At 45.4% G+C, this 21,157-nt stretch overlaps 1 protein-coding gene across 3 annotated transcripts in view; it reads left to right on the forward strand.

Moving 5' to 3' along the window:
• The window catches only part of CNTRL (centriolin), a 350,863-nt gene that overhangs the window by 268,280 nt on the left and 61,426 nt on the right, over nucleotides 1-21,157 (forward strand). For all 3 annotated transcript variants that reach the window (XM_033961428.1, XM_033961427.1, XM_033961429.1), the window contains 3 exons: nucleotides 12,219-12,345; nucleotides 12,483-12,647; nucleotides 19,118-19,277. In XM_033961428.1, coding sequence (XP_033817319.1) covers nucleotides 12,219-12,345; nucleotides 12,483-12,647; nucleotides 19,118-19,277 — 452 coding nt within the window. The remainder of the gene's footprint in view (nucleotides 1-12,218; nucleotides 12,346-12,482; nucleotides 12,648-19,117; nucleotides 19,278-21,157) is intronic.

Raw genomic sequence — 21,157 nt, forward strand, 5'->3', positions numbered from 1 at the left:
CAGCCAGACCATGAATGTGGGGCCGTTGTAAGCTCGCATATGCAGTCTTGCCGGCCACGGACCTACTGATCACAGATAAGAGATCACGGAACACGCAGGTAAGAGTGCGTATGCGCGGCTAGGGTTTTATTATAGTAGATATTTTGTTGTTGTTGTTTTGAAAAAGAAAGAAATAACAAAAGGAACAATAAAAGAGAAATGGAATGGGAAGGCAATTGGCAACTGACGGAGTCAGTAAAAAAGTACACTTCTTTAGCACTCTCCAGACCAGTAGAGGTTAATCTTTACGAATGGGTATATATCCAATCATGACCAGCAGGTGGAGACTGAAAACAAAACTGTGGGACAGTATATAATATACTCCCTTCTCTATTTACATCAGTCTTCTTTCAGTCTCCAGCAGGTGTTGAGTGATCTGTACCCATCTCCCTTGGTAGGGCTGTTGGAATTTGTTTAGGGGGTTTCTAGTCCCTGTTTTTGGCTGGACAGAGCTTGGGCGGGCCCTGTTTGGGGTCCGTCCGACCTCGGGGGTGTCAAACCCGGCGGGTCTCGAGCGGGGTCCCTCCCCCCACTTCCTCCACCTCCCCACATTTTTCTAGAGGAGCCTCAGCAGTAAGCCTTGCCCCCTAAATCAAGCAAGGCATATTGCTTCGAGAGCCTGTGGAGTCTGTTCTGTTAAAAAAAAAATCCTGAGGTAGTGCCGGTCTGCAGGGTTGCTTCCCTGTCAGTTTAATGTTTTTTACTGTATTTTTTCTTCTAACCGGCACTTTGTTTCTAGCTAGGTCACGTCTGGAGCAATTGTGCCCTTCTCCGGGGGAGTAGGACACAATTAGGTCCAGCTGCGAGGCACTCGCGGCCGGACTGAAACCGGTAGTTTGGCCCGGTGAGGTGGTGGAGCTCCGTCGGCAGCGGCTGCAGGCGTCCAGAGCTCCCCGCCGATGGTGCCTCGCGAGTCGGCTGGGAGCAGTGGGGAAGCCCGGTCTTCCCCAACCGCCCACGGAGGGATTCCCCGAAGGATTCCCTCTCAGCTGATTTTTTGACAGCTGATGCCGACTTGCCTGTTTTAGCGGCTGGGACTGTTCAGCCTTCTCAGCCGCTACAGGCCATGGAGGGAGCATTTTTGGCGGGAACTTCGCCATTTTCTCTGTCTGGCCCCTCCATTTTGTCTGCAACCTCAGGTGACCTTCCCCCTGTATTGCAAACACAGGGGCAGGTTTCAGCAGGGACCCCTGCTGGGGCAGGGAGTCTTTTTTTGTCCCCAATTTAATTTCTTTCTTTGTGCAGACAATTGGGGGTCCCATGTGCACCTGGGGGGTTTCGGGGGTGGTTTCCCTCCGCGCCCCCTTTGGCTTTGCCTCCCTCTTTTCGTTTGGCGTCCCCTCTTCCTCCTCCCTCATCCAAGCGCCCGCGGGGGGGGCTTGGATTGCGAATTGGTGGTCGGAGGAGCGTGTTGGCATGGTTGAGGACCTGGCTGCTTTGGCGGGCTTCCAGGATCCTCTAGAGGGGATGCCCGCTGGCAGCGGGACGGCGGGTTTCCCGTCTTCCAGAGCAGATGCGTCCATGGTGCGCTTTTTATTCAGAGGGATGAGCTTTTAGACCTGATGTAGCAGGTCTCCTTGGTGCTGCATTTTTGAAGTTGCGCCACCGGAGACCCCGCGTATGGGGGCCCCTCTGCTTCAGGGGGTCTGTCCTGTTTCCCGTTCTTTTCCTGTGCTTCAGGATTTTTGAGATTTTGTGTTGGTGCAGTGGCCTACGGGCGCCGTTTCGTTTGGTGTGCGCCTTGGCTCATGGGTATCCCATCCCGGAGGGGGGTAGGGCTACCTTAATTTCGCCAATGGGGGACGCGGTGGTCTCGGCATTTCCTAAGTGGCATACCGTGCCTTTTATGGACGGTTCTGCTCTTAGGGTCTCTGAGGAGCGTACGTTAGAGACACTTCTTAAGTATAATTTTGATGTCTCTGCCTTGGGGGTCCAGGCGGCTATTTGTGTGGAGCTGGTGGCTCGCACCGTGTTTCGGTGGTCTGAGCATGTCCTGGATCGTGAGTCTGATGACTGGTCCTTAGTGGATCAGAAGGTGGTGAAGTTTGAGATGACTGCCTCGTTCCTCTCGGTTGTTCTTTGTGACTTGGTGCTGCTAAGTCTGGGACTTTTGGTGGCCGCACGCTGTACCTTGTGGCTTCGCGCTTGGTCGGCGGTTGCCGCGTCCAAAACTGAACTTCCCAAAATTTCCCTTTCGGGGGTTGTTTTTTGTTTAGAGAGGACTTAGATCCAGTGGTTCAGACTCTGACGGACTCTGAGGTGCCCCGTCTGCCTGAGGACCGTGCCCGCCCGGCATCTCAGGTTGGCATTGTCCGGGGGCGTCTGCGGGAATTTCGCAAGTTTCGCCTGGGGCATGGGACTGCTTCTTTCCAGGCTTCCGGTTTTTCCCCGGGGTCGGTTGGCTTAGCGCATGCAGTCTTTTCAGGGGGCCCATCGGGGGGCTAGGAGTTCCCCCCCGGTTCCCCTGCTGCCTGTCCTGCGTGATGTCTCTTTGCCGGCGCCCCCTTTGGTTCCCATGGGTGTCCGGCTTCGCAACTTGTTTCCCAAGTGGGCCAAGATCACGTCCGATCAGTGGGTCCTGGTGGTGGTGCGGGACGGTTATGTACTTGAATTTTGCCCGCTCTCTGCCGGATCATATCTAGCCTCTCCATGTCAGGTGGCATGGGAGACGCTAGCCTTTCGCCAGACCCTTCAGCGCTTGCTAGATCTCAAAGCAGTTGTCCAGTGTCCCCTCAGGAGTGCGGTATCGGCTTGTACGCTATTTCCTTTATGGGGCCCTAAAGGGAGGGGACCTTTCGGCCCATCCTTGGTTTAAACTGAGGTCAACAGGACTCTCAGAATTCCCTTTTATTCGCATGGACACACTGCAGTCTGTCCTTCTGGCTGTTCAGCCCGGGGAGTTCCTGACTTCTCCCGCTCTGGCAGAGGCCTACTTGCCTGTTTCCATTCGGGCCTCTCCTCAGCTCTTTCTTTGCTTTGCGATATTGGGTCTGCACTATCAGTTCTGTGTGCTTCCCTTGGGCCTGGCCACGACTCCCCGGACGTTCGCCAAGTTGATGGTGGTCGTCACGGCGGCATTGCAGTCAGAGGGCATTCTGGTGCACCCCTTCTGGGATGACTGGTTGTTTCGGGCGAAGTCGTTGCAGGAGAGTGCCCGAGTTACGGCTCGGGTGGTTGAGTTTCTCCAGTCACTGGGCTGGGTGGTCAACCTTTCCAAGAGTCGGTTGGTCCCCGCTCAGCATCTGGAGTACCTTGGGGTTCTGTTCGACACCTCCTTGGGGAAGGTCTTCCTTCCAGAGGCCCGGGTAAGCATATTGCAATCTCAGATTCGCCTTCTTTTGGCGTCCCGGTGTCCTCGGGCGCAGGATTTCCTCCAAGTCTTGGGGTCGATGGCAGCGTTCCTGGATGTTGTGAGGTGGTCGCGGGCCCACATGTGTCTCTTCAGTATGCTCTGCTCCGTAGATAGTCACCCCAGAGGCTCAGTTTGGAGGTCCCTGTCCCTCTGCGAGGCTTGGCGCGCTGCAGTCTTCTTTGGTGGCTCCAGACCTCTCATCTGATCCAGAGGATGAGTCTGGATCTATCACAGTGGACGGTGCTTTTCACGGATGCCAGTCTCCTCGGTTGGGGGGGCTCAGTGTCTAGGTCACTCAGCTCAGGGCACCTGGTCCATGGAGGAGGCGTCCTGGTCGATCAACATGTTGGAGACCAGAGCCGTCCCTCTGGCGCTGTTAGCCTTCCGCTCCCTCTTGATGGGCAAGTCGGTCAGAGTCCGGTCTGACAATGCCACAGCGGTGGCTTATGTCAATCGTTGAGGCACCAAGAGCGCTCAGGTGGCTGAGGAGGCAGCTCGGCTCATGCTTTGGGGCGGAGTCACGCCTTCTGGACCTCTCGGCCTCTCACATGGCCGGGGTGGAGAATGTTCAGGCGAACTTCCTCAGTCACATCTTAGATCACAGAGAGTGGTGTCTCAGCCCTGTGGCTTTTCAGTTGATAATGCAGGCTTGGGTCAGTCCCTGATGGACCTGACGGCCACGAGTGGCAATGCCGAGGTTCCGCTTCTTCAGTCGTTGCAGGGATGGACTGGCCGAGGGTCTGGATGCTCTGGTTCAACCATGGCCAACAGAGGGGCTGTTGTGCATGTTCCCTCCGTGGCCATTAGTGGGCAGAGTTCTTCTCCGCATTGTTCGCCATCCGGGTCTGGTGGTTCTGGTGGCTCCAGATTGGCCTCGACATCCGTGATACGCAGATCTGGTGACACTCTGGTGGCGGATCCTCTTCCTCTGACTCCCTTGGACGACCTTCTGACGCAGGGTCCCATTCCCATGTTCGACCCGTCTCCCTTCTGTCTTACGGCTTGGCTTTTGAAAGGGGTCGCCTTGGTAAGAAGGGGTATTCAGATAGGGTGATTTCTACTCTCTTGAGGTCCTGGAGGCTTTCTACCTCTCAGGCTTCTGTGTGGATTTGGCACTTCTTTGAGGGGTGGTGCTAGATGCGGGGAGTGGTCTCTCTTCGCGTTTCTATGCCTAACATCCTAGAGTTCTTGCAAGATGGCCTGGATAGAGGCCTGGCTTCGGCTTCTCTCCGGGTTCAGCTTGTGGCCTTGTCAGCCTTTCGGGGGTTTGTGACGGGTCAGCGTTTGACAGCCATTCCTGATGTGATTCGCTTTTTGCGGGCGGCCAAGGTGCTCAGGCCTCCCGTGCGGTCCTCTATTCCCTCTTGGAATCTCAGTCTGGTTCTCTATATTCTGATGCATCCGCCCTTCGAACCGTTGGGCGGCTGCTCTTTGAAGGACCTTACTCTGAAGACGGTCTTTTTGGTGGACATTTCTTCCGCTAGGCGTGTTTCTGAGCTACAGGTTTTCTCTTGTAGGGCTCCCTTCTTGGAGTTTTCTAGGGAGCAGGTTGTCTTGAGGCCTGTTCCTTCCTTTTCTGCCGAAAGTAGTTTTTCCTTTTCATGTCAATCAATCTGTGGTCCTCCCGGTCTTGGGTAGTTTGGAGGGCTCTTCTGAGCAAAGACAGCTGAGCAAGTTGGATGTTGGTCGGGTCCTTCGCTCTTATGTGCAACGGACCCAGGTGATCAGGAACTAAAATCATCTCTTTGTCCTTCTGACTGGTCCTCTTAGGGGGGCTGGCGCTTCTAGGGCTACTATTGCATGCTAGATGAAGGAGACTATTGCTTCCGCTTCTCTTCTGGGGCAGCAGCCCGTTCCGGAGTTTCTCAAAGCTCATTCTACTCGAGGTCAGGCGGCTTCTTGGGCTGAGTCGTCGCTTGTGCCTCCAGTGGACATTTGTAAGGCTGCGGTTTGGTGTTCCTTGTATTCCTTTGTCAGACTCTTTCAGGTAGATGTTCTGGCGCGTCAGGACGCGGTGTTCGGTATGTGTGTGTTCTGGTGTCAGCCCTTCGGGGGTCCTGCCCGTGTGAGGGACTGCTTTGGTACGTCCCATTCGTAAAGATTAACCTCTACTGGTCTGGAGAGTGCTAAAGAAGGAGAAATTAGGTTCTTACCTGCTAATTTACTTTCTTTTAGCTTCTCCAGACCAGTAGAGGTCCCCACCCTGTCTGTTGTTGTTGTTGTTGTTGTTGGGGCTGTTTCGCGGGCAGTTTTTGTTTTTTGCTGTGGGTTCTAGTATTTTTCTAGGGCCGGGGAGAATTAAAGAACAGCGGTTGTGGCTCAGCTGGCGAGCTGTGGGGACATTTTCCTTCTGGTATTTCTCCTCTGCATTTTCCAACAGCATTTGGGTATGTTATTTGTTACTCCTGTTCGGAGTATTGTTTTCTTTCTGTTTTCCAGTTCTTAGTTCTGCTTGGCTATTCAGCAGACTGATGTAAATAGAGAAGGGAGTATATTATATACTGTCCCACAGTTTTGTTTTCAGTCTCCACCTGCTGGTCATGATTGGATATATACCCATTCGTAAAGATTAACCTCTACTGGTCTGGAGAAGCTAAAAGAAAGTAAATTAGCAGGTAAGAACCTAATTTCTCCTTCTTCACTCTGTGGAAAATGAAGAACTGAGGGCACCAGCGAGTGTCAGGCAGGAAGGCAGTTGCGAATGCATGCTGCGGGTAGTTGCGAACCTCTTAAAAATTTAAAGAGGCAGCTCCTCTTGCATCCGGCCCTGTGTCCAAAGCTTCTCCGAAGCTGGCTCCCATGAAAATGTTATTTTTCTGTTTAAAGCTGCAGCGGCAGCTTCTCTCAAGAGCCACACCAGCGTCGGAAACCTCTCTGAGGTCACAACGTCAGAGACAAGGCTTCTGATGCTGGTGCGCCTCTTGAGAGAAGCTGCCGCCGTGGCTTTAAACAGAAAAATAACATTTTCATGGGAGTCAGCCTTCGGAAAAGGTTTGGACACAGGTCCAGATGCAAGAGGAGCTGCCACCGTGAAAAGCTTTAGTAAGGGAGCAAGCCAGACCGCGAGTGTGGGGCCGTTGTAAGCGCGGATCGGTCGAGGAGCCGCCGCTGCTTGCGGCTTTGAAATTTGGCAAGGGAGACGGACAGAAAAGAAAATAAATGCTGCTGCCCTGCTGCACAGGGAATGGGGTGGGGGGACTTCTAAAATGTAAGGTGGCCCGGCCTACCAAAATCCCCAAGGCTGCATGGTTTGCAGGTAAGGAAGAAGGGTTCCTAATGGACAGTGGGGAAGGTACAAGTAAGGGAGAAGGGTTCCTAATGGACAGTGGGGAAGGTACAAGTAAGGGAGAAGGGCTACTGCTGGACAGGGGGAGCAGGGAATGGGGGGGGTGCTGCTGGACAGGAGGAGATAAAAGTAAAGTAAATTTCAAAAGATATTTAATAAATTTCAAAAGATATGGAGACCATTAACAGATTTTTGTAATGAATGATTAACTTTTCCCAAGATAGAAATTTGATTAGAAGGGAATGGGGTGGGACTTTATTTTTGGTTTTTACACACTATATTAATGTTGAATGAATTTACAATAAAGATGTTTTTAAATATTATTGATTGAATGGGAGGGAGGGAGGGGGGATTAACACATTTAAAAGAAATTATATAAATTTAGATCTACTGCATAATATTATAAATTTTGTATAAAATTAATTTTCTAAAAAATGTTAAACTTGATAATAATAAGTGTGTTTATCAAGTGTATATGTTTAAGATTCTAATATGTATATTTAAAACACTTGTTGTAACAAAAGAAAATGAATAAAGATTATAAACACAAAAAGTAAAGAAGGGCTACTGCTAGATGGGGGGAGCAGGGAATAGGGGAGGTGCTGCTGGACAGGGAGGAGGTAAACGTAAGGGAGAAGGGCTGCTAGCACCCGTTAATGTAACGGGCTAAAAAACTAGTATATATATATTTTTTCCTTCGTTTCCCTTTCTTTTTTAGGCGGGATCTTTTTCATCATTGAATTTGATCTCGCCTCTCAAGTCTTTCCCATGACGAAGGTCGAAGCCTACAATGGATTTTAAGCGCTGCTGTAGGTGCCAGAGGTTAATTTCGATCACAGACCCCCACAACTGGTGCTTCCAGTGTTTGGGACCGGACCACCGTATTGAGTCCTGTCATAAATGTTCCACTCTTCAAAAGTGCTCCTTAAAATCCTGTCGACTTTAACAGGAGCATGAGAATACTTGAACCGGAGACATTTTTTCACACTTTCCTTTTGTGTCCTGTTTTTTACAACAGCAGTAGACATGGATTTCGGTGTAGTCTACTCTTTACCATCATCAAGATGCTTTATCCTTCTTGAACTTTTCATTGTTGGAATACCTATTACCCTTATCCAACTCAGCTCTTAAACACCTTCAGCACTGTTTACTGTTTTTACTGCATTCTATGTATTAGTTGCAAATAATACTATTATTTTCCACTTTATGAAAGAGCTATTTAACATCCAAACACCTGTTAATCTCCTTAGTGATTTGCCATCTTAATGTTCTTTTTGCACTAGGAGAGTGGTTTTCAATTTTGTCACACCTCCACTTTCATTGAGTGACCTCTACACATGGGTGTAGGTGTATTTTTTTTTACATATTTTCACCAAGTTCAAGTACTTCTCCGCATCCATTCTCTATTCTTCTCAAGAGTAATCACGGAATTTCTTCTGGAAGAATCAGTTGTCCGTCTTCTTTCCTTATGAAGCCTTTTTTCTCCTCCTGTAGATTTCCGCTTCATTCTTTCACTTGAAATCCAGCTTTGCTTTATTGCTTTTCTCTTCTGGCTAGAATTTTCTTTCTAGACGTACTGCTCTCTTCAGCCAAGTAGTTTTACATTCATTTATTCTCTCATTTGGCCAACTCTTCATTCCATTTCATTCAGCTAGGGAGTCCCATATGTGAGAATATGCTGCCTGTTTGTCCTAGGATAAAGCACAGCTACTTACCTTAACAGGTGTTATCTGGAGACAGCAGGCAGATATTCTCACATCCCACCCACCTCCCCTGGTTGGCTTCTTAGCTTGCTTATGGAACTGAAAGGCATGAGCAAGGTTTGGGCGGGAAGGCAGTTGCGCATGAGCAATGTGGGTAGTCGCAAACCTCTTAAAAATTTAAAGTGACAGTTCACTTTTCAGACTGTGCATACGGACTCTGTGGATGACATCACCCATATGTGAGAATATTTGCCTGCTGTCTCTGGATAACACCTGTTACGATAAGTAACTGTGCTTTACTGCACGTTCTTCAATGGTGCAATCTTGCAATGGAGCATCCATGTTTCTGATCCCATGGCTGGCACACGAGTAAAGGCCGAGTGCTGCATTGTGCGTGGACAAACTATCCAACAGGCAATGTACGAGTGCATATGTAACATTTTGCTAGCTCTGTTCCGTTTATCATGTAATTTAACAATTGCCTTTAATTTTTGATTCGCCCTCGTATCATAAAATATATTACATTTTGTAATCATCAAAGAACTTGATATAAAAATATATACTAAAAGTAAAACATATCCTAAAAAATGGGTTAATCTAATTATTATCTGTGAAATAAGAAATTTAAATATAATATTAACTTCACATACAATTTAATTCTATTAGGAGTTGGAGTTGGAATCGGCACATTTTTACCGACTCCAGTAGCCCCCAAAATTGCTTCTGACTCCACAACTCCAAATCCACATCCCTGGCTAAGTCAGGGTAGTTCAGCAGATTAGCTGGTGTCTTTTATCCCTTCTCTAGCACCAAGTCCAAAAGCCACACAGGTTCCCCACTTGTGCTGTGATCTGTACGCTCTTTGTGGAGTAACACTGGTTGGTGCAACTGTTTTTCATAAAATCATCTGCCTTTTTATTGCCGCTTGCTTTGCAAGTATACAACTAATGTATGCCAAACCTTTGCACCCTTATTTTCCCTCTGTTAAAGAAAGAGAAGGTCCATGAAAACTACATATCCCTTTAGACTTGGATATTCCTAAGCAGCTCCAATTTTCTACTGAATTATGTCAGCGAATAACTTCACATATATGTTAAAGTTCTTTTCTCTTCCCACTGTCTTCCAGTTGAGGTGGCTAGTGGGATCAACCTGCACAGCTGGCTTTCAGCACCTCTTATAGGTGAAGTTTGCATGAGTTTCCTGTAACAGAATTTTAAGTAAGTCCCATATTCACTAATAGGATGTGTAAAATTAATTAATTAAATAAATAGTCTAACTATAAACTGCAAGAGGTATCCTTCTGTTGACGTTTTTGTGCCACTTATCCTGAACTTTTTTAACTTAGTTGACAAAGTTCTGGTTGGTTATGTAGAGCAATATATACGAGCTGTTTCTTTATCCCTTCTTTAAACCTAACACTCTTGTTCTGCAGGCACAAGTGTTCACTGTTTTCCTAAAAAAACGTATAATAACAGGCATTTTCATGCCCCACCGAATTTAAGGACTGGTTTGGTACATCCCAGATATCCTAGACTGGCCTGGTTTGGACACTAAATAAAGAGAAATTTGTCTTATCTGATTAATTTTATTTTCTTTAATCCTACCAGACCAGTCTAAAAACCCTCCCTAGTTGAATATTACTGAACTTGCTTCCATTCTGGATTGTTCTTTTGTTTCTTATAGCACAGTTCAAAATGTTTTTATTTTGAAATTCCTCTAACTTATAAGATTTTCATGCAGCTTCTGACCTAATTAGAGAATTTTGTGTCAGCAGAGTATTCTTGGCAAAATTAACAGAAAAAATTGTTTTCAATCAAATTTCAGAGTTTATAGAACAAACCAATGTGTTACACCCGAATCAAACCGGTTTTAGACAACACCATAACACAGAACACTCCCTTATTGGTATGACAACTTCAATTCAATATTTTTTGGATCATCATCAATCAGTGCTGTTGGTTTCTCTTGATCTTTCAGCAGCGTTTGATACAATTGATCATCAGTTGCTCCTTGCTAGACTTCAATCTATTGGGGTTACAGATGAAGTTCTAGCTTGGTTCACATCTTACTTTACTGATCGCACGTCTACAGTTATTTTCAATAATTCATCATCCCTCCCATCTCAAATTTCACATGGGGTTCCACAAGGATCTATTCTTTCACCTTTGCTTTTCAATATTTTTCTGGCACCTTTGTTGACTTTATGCCAATCCATAGGATTTCATGTCTTTGCCTATGCCGATGATATCCAATTATTGCACCCTTTAAATAATAATAATCAAAGTGAAATTTTGGTCATTAATGAAAAACTAGATCAAGTACATCATTGGCTAGATAAAAACAGATTGGCACTCAATATCAATAAAACCAATGTTATGCTATTTCCGTGGAAAGAGAGTTTTCCTCTTGTTGCTCCTATTTCTATTCTTAATGTTCCCCTACAATTAGTAAAAAACACAAAAATTTTGGGGGTAATTTTTGATACTAAACTTTCTTACCATGATCACATCAGTAACATTGTAAAAATCACCTTTTATAGGTTACGCAAAATTCGTTCCCTTTCAAAATTTCTTTGTCCCAAATCACTTACAATACTTATTCACTCTTTGGTGATGTCTAAAATTGATTATTGCAATTCCTTATTTAAAGGAATTGCACTATATGAAATTAAAAGATTACAAATCATACAAAATACAGCCATAAAATTAATAACCAATTCAAAAAAATTTGATCATGTAACACCACTCCTCAAAGAGGCTCATTGGCTCCCTGTTAATTACAGAATCACTTATAAATTATGTTTAATTATCTTTAAGACTTTGATCAACAAGACCCCTGCATTTTTATATCGATTTCTTGTTCCTTATTCTACAAAGAGAATATTATGTTCTAGCGAACAAAATCTGCTATCTGTCCCTTCGTTAAAAATTATCAATATAAGGAGACAATTTATTTTTTCATGTACTGCACCACAGACATGGAACGCCCTTCCTATTTTTTTACGAGAGGAAAAAGAACTTGGAAAATTTAAAACTGAACTTAAAACCTTCCTTTTTAAAGATGCTTTTATAACATAATTTTAGTTTTAGTATCATGTTTTCCTATATGAAACCTGTGTTAATTATTTCCCTTTGTGTTTCCCCTCAATGTTTCTTCTTTACTTTATGAATTGTAGTTCATCCCTCCTCTCCCATGTTTATCAATGTTAATAATCACGAGTTCTTACCCATTATTTAATAATTGTATGTACTGTATTGTTTGTTTTATTTTTTATATTTAATAATTGTTAAATTTAAAGTGTACATCGCTTAGAATATTTGATTAAGCGATTGATCAAGTCATCTAATAAACTTGAAACTTGAACTTGAAACTATAATGGTGCTTTATGGGTATGTGTGACGGATGCTTGGTCATTCAAAATACTGAGCATTCTAAGGCTGTACAGTGCCCTTAAGGGGTGAATCATGCAGAGCTACTGTTTCTTTGTCTTCAACTGCTGGTCAATAGACATAGCCCACGTGATCTGGACTGGTCTGGTAGGACTAAAGGAAAGAAAATTTATCATGTAAGACATGCTTTCTCTGTGCCATAGGAATGTGGAACCCAGCTATGGGTGTTGCATGATTGACCATTTCTGACTCTTGAAGAGCAAATTATCAGATACAAGTCTTGCATTCATCAACCTCTTGGCTACAAACTTAATTTCTTTGTGATTGCCTTGTGGGTGATGCTTTTGTATCTGTGCAAAAATACTAAAGCATGGCCATTTTGTTGGGGCTCACTTAAATATTTATCTTAATAAAATTTTCCACTGTAATAACCCCTCAGGGAATGTTAGTTTTCAGAAACTGCAAGCTGACATGCTGTCAGCTGAAGGAAAAGAAACTCATTTTCTCCAGACTCTTAAAGAAGCAGAAAATATCCTTCAGGTCAAAAAAGCTGAGCTAGAAAGACTGAAAGATCAGGTAAGAAAAATTGTAAATTAAAACTTACTTCTGACTTAGAATTCTTGAACTTAACCAAGTAGTAAAGAACAATTCTGGTTTCTTAAACCTGTTTTCATTGCTTTTTTTTTATACCCTCCCCCCCTCATTTGCTGTAGATAACAGAACAGCAGCAGGAGTTAGTGGCTTTCGATAGGCTGCGGGGTCAGAAGAAAGAGGAACTGTGTCTGCTTCAGGATAGCATTGACCAGAAGACAGTGGATCTACAAGAGGTTCTCCAGGCTGGAGAGGCAGAAGTGGCTGAGAAACGGCGACAGATAAGAGTATGTTCTGAGACCCCCGATTCACTAAAATATTCTTTGTGTCAGGCGTTTACTGTAAAAGCAAAATAAAGCTTTATCCTTGGACAAGAGGTAGCATATTCTCACATATGGGTGATGCCATCCACGGAGCCCAGGAAGGACAGTTTAACAAGTGAACTGTCACTGTAAGTTGAAAATCTTTGCGACTGCCCACACCGCGTCTGCACAAGTGCCTTCCCACCCGACACCAACCTGAGCCCCTCCGTTCAGTTTTTGTTGCCTTCCCACTTCACATCTTTTATGTTCTATGTTTTTTCTTTCAAGTTTAGTTATTCAGTTTTATTTTTAATGGGTTTTCTAAAAAAAACAAAAAAATAACAAAGTAGAGTAAAGTAACTTTTCTGTCAAAGACCTCTTCCATCAGTGGCGACGGCTTATGCAGCGGTAGTTACGTTTTTTTGTTACTGGCCTTTTTTAAAGGTTGGTGGCTTTCTTCTGTAACACTTCTCTAATTTATTTCTTTAAAATAATTTTTCTTCTGCCCCCTTTTTTTTCTGTCAAGAACAGTTCTTCAGCACCAGGATGGAAGGTGCCAGGTCTTCACATCCTTTGATGTCGAAAGAACATCGGCATCGAGGAAGCCAGCTTAAGAGGCCATACTCTTCCCAACAAGCGTCACAGGTCTCTACAGCATCAAGTCACTTGATGCAAACCAAACAACGACGCCATCGCTCCCTAGCTTCGTAGGTTGTCTCTCCTTCATGGTGTGCATCGAGGTCGACCATTCCAATACAACCTGTTGCACCGATGGTACCAGTTGTTGAGCTTATAGTACTGGTGTATACTTCAGGTCCCTATAGCATCGAGTTAGTCGATACAGTCACACATCGATGCCGTCACTCCCCAGCTTCGCAGGTTGTCTCTCCTTCTTGGTGTGCATTGAGGTCGACCATTCCGGGACAACCTGCTCTTGTGGTACCAACTGTTGAGCCTATAGTACTGGTGCATACCGGCTGTTGAGCCTATAGTACTAGTGGGACCGCCTGTTGAGCCTATAGTACTGGTGCATACTTCAAAGGAGATTTGGCGAAGCACAGATGTGTGAATGCCATAGAGCCTAGGAGGACATTCACAGAGTCCCTGCCAGGGTCATCAAGATCCCATGTGCAAAGCTTCATCCCAGATTTTGTGAGCCCGATGTGGAATGCTTATTTAAACTGCCAGGGACCCAGTATTTGCTGATGGTGTGAAAGTAGTGGCCTCATGGGGGATTAGTCCTCAGCCCACGCCACATGCAGACGAGGACCCAGAGCTGGACCAGTCTGACATGAGCTGGTTTGACATGAGCTGAGAGGATGGAAGGTCAGATTCCATGTGTTTATTGTCGCAGAATGCAGTTTCCTGAGTAGAGTCTGATTCTCTGCATGAGACCAGTGGATAAGAATCAGTAGTGGTGCTGGAACAGGGGGATGACCCCATGGTGTGGATGCTGTTCAAGGCATCAGCATTCCTGGGCATAAGAGCTAATTCACTTCATGAATTGCAGCTGGAATTTCCGCCAGCTTCCATGTCAGAGTGCTCAATTATGAGCAGCCCTGTGGCTCTGACCATGTTATTTCCCTTGCATCCTGACATCACAAAGCTAGTCACTGACCACTGGAGTCTCTAAAGGGGTCATTGTGAGTGCCAAGACTATGGCCAAGATTTACCCCATGGCTCTGGATTTTCAACAGCTGTTTGTTCAGCCGACGGTAGATTTGCTGGTAGCCCAGGTCACCAAGCGGACTTTCTTACCCAGTGAATGAGGTGCGATGTTGAAGGATACTTGGGACCACAAGGTAGACATGGTTTTCAAGTCGAGGATCCTCAGATGATCTTTTCTGGGGTGAATTATGTAGCAGATACTCTGACCTCATAAGAGTCATGAGCAAGATGTCATACTATTCTGTCTCTAACCAATGGATTCTCTGGATCAGACATCAATAGGCTTCCCTTCAAGGAGCAGTTGCTTTTTGGAAAGGGGCTGGATGACCTGATAGCTAGTGTTACAGACCATCACCCTAAGACCTGTGGGAGGCTCAGAGCTCAGGGTGTGGAAATTTTTGAGGCACTCAAATTCTATTCTTACGTGGAAGGCCAAGGGACACAGAGGTCCTTTCAGGGGTTGCAACAGAATTTCATTGCGTGCAGAAGGCAGCAAGCATCTGGCTGTCTCCAGCCTCCAAGAAAGCGCAATGATGCCAGGTCAGCAGCTGCACACAGACACACACCCCTAGTTAGGAGCAAGCTGTTGGCTTACTGGACGGTTTGGGCACAAATAGACGCAGATCGTTGGCTCCTGGAAGTTGTTTGAGAAGGTTACAAGATTAAGTTCTGTGCCTCGCTTCTGGACCTCTAAGTACATTGATATTTGGACAATTGGCTAATCAGGGACCCGTCCAAGGAGGAGGGCAAACTGGCAGTCTTGAGAGTGGTCCAACTCCTGCAGGGCTTGGGATAGATAGTCAACTTTAGAAAGAGTCACTTAGATCCAACCCAGTGCTTGGAGTACCTAGGAGTTCTGTTTGACATGGCTGTAGGCCAAGTTTTTCTTCCAGAGCCACAGACAGAGGCTCCAGAAGCATATATTGAACCTGCTACTGAGTCCGGCTCCAACATCATGGCATTATCTGCAGGTCCTGGGGTCAATGGTGGCAGCCATAGAGGTGGTCCCTGGGGCTAGAACACGCTTGAAGACTCTCTCCTATCCCACTGATCTCCTCAGACAGACTCGCTGCAGCAACCGCTCCAGTGAACATCAGAAGCGAGGAACAGCTTACAGTGATGGCTGTAGATAGCTTCCTTCTCAAAGGGCATGCCACTCCGTATATTCCCCTGGCAGGTCCTAATGACTTATGCCAGCCTTTAAGGTAGGGGGGGAGGGGGGTTTATTGCAATGGATACCCGTTCAGGGTCATTGGCTCCCAAACCAGCAAAAGTGGTCCATAAATTGCATGGAACTCAGAGCCATTTGGCTGGCGTTGCAGGCCCTGAAGAAGTTCTTGGAAGGCAAGGCAGTCAAGGTGTTCTCGGACACCATGCAGCGCCATGCAACAGTGGTAGCCTATGTCAGCCAATAAGGAGGCACCAGGAGTACCCCGTTATGTCTAAAGGCTCAACTCCTCTTTCAGTGTGCAGAAGCTCATCTGCAGGCTCTCTCAGCCACATACGTTGCAGGAGTGGAGAATGTTCAGGCTGACTATCTCAGTCAGCAGACGCTTGACCCAGGAGAATGGACTCTGTTCCTACAAGTGTTCAACACCATCGTTCAATGGTGGCACCCACTGATGGATTTCATGGCTTGAAATGCCAACACAAACATAGATCACTTATACAGCCAAAGATGCAAGCCTGGAAGCGCACGGTTAGATGCGTTGCTCCAGCTGTGGACAGAGAAGGGACTCTTGTACATGTTTCCCTGTGGCCCATGCTAATGCTAGATTGAGTCATTCGCAAGATAGTGAGTCATCCAGGACTGGTTGTCTTACTGGCGTCCGATTGGCCCTGCAGACTGTGAAATGCAGACCTAATTCACCAACAGAGAGACGAAGATCTAGGTTGCAGGATCAGATGGATCTCCTGACTCAGGGCCTGACACCCATAAAGAATCCGGAATACTTTGGGCGTATGGCATGGCTCTTGAGTGAGCTACCCTAGTGAGAAAAGGATGCTCAGAGGTGGTCATTTCCACTCTGCTTAGATCCAAGAAGCCATCTATGGTGGCAGCTTATGCCAAGGCCTGGAAGGCTTTCCAACTGTGGTATGCTAAGATCAATGCGGAGCCCTTACAAGCCCCAATCTTGGTAGTCCTGGATTTTTTGCAAGAGGGACTTGAGAAGGATCTGTCAGTCTGATCACTAAAAGTGCAGTTAACAAGACTTTCATGTTTCTGAGCTCGGGGAGAGAGAGCGTCTCTGGCCTCTCACCCAGATGTGGCAAGATTCTATAAAAGGGGCTCTCAGATTATGCTCTCCGGTTTATCTACCATGCCCATCCTGGAACCTTAATACAGTTTTCAAAGTCTCAGTAGGGCTCCGTATAAGCCCTTACATGATGCCTCCTTCTTAGATCTGACAGTCAAAATTGTTCTTGATAGCGATTACATCGACTTAGCGAGCCGAGCCTCTGAGTTTCAAGCTCTCTCTTGCAGGGAGCTGTTTCTTAAGATTACAAAAGCAGGGCTGTCCTTGCATATGGTTCCATCCTTTCTACTGAAAGTAGTCTCTGCCTTCCATGTCAATCAGGAAGTCTATTTGCCTGCCTTTCAGCCTACAAAGGAAAAGGACAAAATATTGCATTTGCTAAATGTCAGGAGAGTGCTTCTTTGCTACTCAAAGTTACCAATGAGTTTTGAGTCTCTGATCACCTTTTTGTTCTGACCAGTCATTCTAAAGAAGTCAGATCTGCATCCAAGGCCTCGATCTCCAGATAGATTAAAATGTCAATTTCCTCTGTGTACGTGGGCTGTGTTAAGCAGCCGCTGATCACATTAAGGCAGAGGCTTAGGTGGCCTCCCCTGCGGAGATTTTGTAAAACAGCGACATGGTTTATTCTTCATACCTTTACTAGGTTCTATAGAGTAGACATGGCAGCCAGGAAGAACATCGCTTTTGTGTCCTCAGTATCAAAGGCAGGTTCAAAAGTCCTACCCTAGACTCACATCCCTAGTGTTCAGGACTACTAGCCACATTGCACTAGAAAGAAAGATTAGGTTCTTACCTTGGTAATCTTCTTTCTTGTCTATTAGTCCTGAAGCCCTAGTCTACCCTGTGAGTGGGCTTTGCCTGCCTTTGGTCTTAATTTCAGTTTGTGTCTGACTGTTAAGAATTTCTCTGTTTCTCAGCTAAGCTGAAAGTAGAAAAAAAATACCCAAATAAGAGTTATTATGTCCGAGTTTTTGCTTCTTAGCAGGATATGCGAGTAGCTACGAGCTCCATAAATGTTAGTGCCAGTTGCACACAGATTTGTATCATTTTGATAATGTAATACTTGTTTCAGAGCAGAACAGAAGTATAGTGTTAGGGGGGTTCTCCCCATTGCCCTACTTCCAGTGATGTCTTCTATTACTGTGGCTCTTGACTACTTTTGTACAAACTGAGGGGGCAGGAGCAAGCCTCCTGGGAAGAAGGCATAGTTGAAAGATGTGATATCATTCTGCAAGCAACTTGCGGGTTCAGAGACATAATCCTTACGTTCAGGACTGCTAGACCAATGTTTCTCAACTTCTTCAAGCCAAGTAGCCACTAAGTCTTAACAACTATCAACAGAGTATCCCCGCCCAAGCTCTGACCCAGACCCGCCCAAGCTATGACTGACCCCACCCCCATAACACAAAGCACATTGTATGCAGACAAACCCCCTCTTTTACGAAACTGCAATAGAAGTTTCTAGTGTGGGGAGCTGCACTGAATGGCCCGCGCTGCTCCTGACACTCATAGGAACTCAGTGAGCATCGGGAGCAGCACAGGCCATTCAGTGCGGCTCCCCGCACTAGAAACAGCTATCGCAGTTTCGTAAAAGGAGGCCAAACTGTTAATTATCATTTGTATTCTTTTTTTTTTTCAAAGAGGTCAAGGCAGATTACTTTAAAATATGCAATGTCACCTCTGTAACAACTATAGAAAAATAGACAAATATAGTGCAAAATATAGACAGCAGATATAAATTCTCAAAACTGACACATTTCGATCACTAAATTGAAAATAAAATCATTTTTCCTACCTTTTGTTGTCTGATGATTTCATGAGTCTCTGATGACGAGGGAGGCGGGAGATATGCGACGGCAGAAGGAAGTTGGGAGACATACAGCACCACAACGCATACCCCTGACAATGGTGCATGTACTCCTGGGGTACACGTACCGCATGTTGAGAAACACTGTGCTAGACACATCTATAAGAAAGAAGATTATCAAAGAAGCTAATCTTTCTATAACTGTAATTAAGTTAATACTGTTAGTGATTGTAAACACAATTGTATAAAATAACCAATATTAGTGACCTGTTATCAGTGATATCCAAACTTATTTTATATCATGACACACAGCCCCAAGTTCACGTTGTTGTGGCACACAATCATCTTCCTTCCCCAGCTTTATTTTTAGCTTGCAAGAAGAATCAAACAAGCAGAGCTTTATCTGCTTCTGCTTCCTCCACTGGTTTTCCTCTGAAGTCAAAACTGCAGGATCCCCAAGTCCTGCAAAATCTACTGGTCCATGTGATTCTGACTTCATAGTGGAAGATGTAGTAGCAGCTAAAATATGCTGTAATCTGACCCTCCCTGTCAGATGGATTAGATAGCACAGAGTATGTGGAAGAGAAAGACAATGAGACTGTGAGACTTTGCTACCAGTGGTGGCTGCAGCATATTAGTGTGCCATAACAAACCAGGTGGGAACTTCTTCAGTAAACTTAAAGGAGAAAACTTATATTAACATGATTCTCTTGAAACAGGAGGTGAAATCTCTTCTGGAGGAGCTGAGTGTTCAAAAGGGAGAACTAAATGCTCAGATAAGTGAAAAAAGAGCACAGCTTGTCCTACTGAAACAAGAAATTGTGAAGCAGGAAGATAATCTGCAAAGCACCATAGCAAACATAAGCAAGCACAAAACAGGCAAGTTTCTAAGAGAATACACCATGCACTGATATCTTATCTAGGTCAACATTCAAGGCTCCAGGAAAAAATACATTAAGTGCTAATGTATTTTTTCCTAGAGCCTTGAATGTTGACCTAAATAAGATATATGAAATTGTATTTAAATTTTAATCTAAATTGTCACACTATAAGTTTTTCCAGCTTATGCTAGACGTTAGAATTTCTAAATTGTTTTTTAGATAAGATTTGCAGTTGGCTGTATGATAATTGTTTCAAATTGAATGTGGAGAAGGCGAAAATCATTTTGCCTTTTGAGTAATGTTGTTCATGAATTTCCAACTCTTAAGGATATGAAGATTTCACTTGTAATGACACTTAATACTTTAGGAGTACCATATTTTTCACTCCATAAGATGCACTTTTTCCACCCCCAAATAAGGTGGAAATAAGGGGTGCATCTTATGGAGCGAATATCCCCCATTACCTTTTTTTCATTCCGTCACCCTCCCTCGCTAGATGCGGCTGCCTGCCTGGTCCCCTCAAGCAGTGATGGCTGACGTGGCTCAAGTCCTCTTCCCTTGCAGCAGAGCGGTGCACAAGGCTGCCTGCCTGATCTTGCCCTGCTTCCTGTGAGAACTCAGTTCTCACGGGAAGCGGTGCGGGACCAGGCAGTCAGCCCGGTGCGCCACTCTGCTGCAAGGAAAAAGAAGAGGACTCAAGCTGCGACAGCCGCCACTGCTTGCAGGGACCAGGCAGGCAGCCATGTCTAGCAAGGGAAGGTCGACAGAATGAAAAAAAAAGGTAACCGGGGGGGGGGCAGGGCCTGCCCTGCCAAATTAAAAATAGGAAGGGAGCAGGGAGAGGCTGGATCTGCCTGCCTGGGAGGGGGGAGGCCTGCCTGTCTGCCTGGGGGGGTTGCCTGAGAGGGGGGAGGCCTGCCTGGGAAGGGTAGGCCTACCTGGGGGGGCTGCCTGGGAGTGGAGGCCTGCCTGCATACCTTGTCCCAGCCACTAGGCCTGTCTGCCCTGTCCCGGCCTACCACTAGACCACCAGAGGGGGGACAGGGTACAGAGCCTGGCAAGGAGGGGGGGACAGGTTGCAAAGCTTGGCAAGGAGTGTGAGGTTGGATGCAGAGCCTGGCAGGGAGAATTTGGTTAGAATGTTTTTTGTTTTTATTTTCGTCTAAATCTAGGGTACGTCTTATGGTCAGGTGTGTCTTATGGAGTGGAAAAATACGGTATATTTGGATACTTCTTTGAAGATGAAGGAACATGTTTTTTATATTGTTAAAAAATTTATCTCTTAAGTTGAGGCTTTTGCGTCCTTTAAAGTCAACAGTAATGTGGTCATTCAAACTCTGATTTTTCCACATTATAAATATTATAACTCTAATGGGTGTTCCTACGAAATACTTGAGATCTCTACAGGTTGCTCCGAATTCGATGGCAAGGTTAATTTCTGGAACCTCTAGATGTGAAGACATTACTCCTGTTCTTAAAGAATTGCAGTGGTTGCCAATTGAATATTGTATTCATTATAAACTTCTGCTACTTGTTTTAAAAACTTTGGTAGGTAGGAGATCTCCAGCCTTGTTTGACGTCCTTTGTCTCCCTCTGTATTTATCAATGAACACGGAACTTAGATTCCTTGAATAGCAAAGCCCTGATGGTGCCATCTGTTCTTTAAATTTACTGCAAAGAATATAGGAAATCTGTATTCAACAGTTATGGAACCAATTACCTGAGCAATTGTGAGGGCTTGGTGATAACTTTGTTGAAAAGGTTTTTGTTTAGGGAGTTATATCAATGCTGATTTTTATTTTTTTCCTTTAAGTGTTTTGAAAATATTAAGTAATAGTTTTATATATTACTCTGATTTAAATTATGTATGTTTGTTGG

This window comes from Geotrypetes seraphini, chromosome 10, assembly GCF_902459505.1.
Source record: "Geotrypetes seraphini chromosome 10, aGeoSer1.1, whole genome shotgun sequence".
Classification (NCBI taxonomy): domain Eukaryota; kingdom Metazoa; phylum Chordata; class Amphibia; order Gymnophiona; family Dermophiidae; genus Geotrypetes; species Geotrypetes seraphini.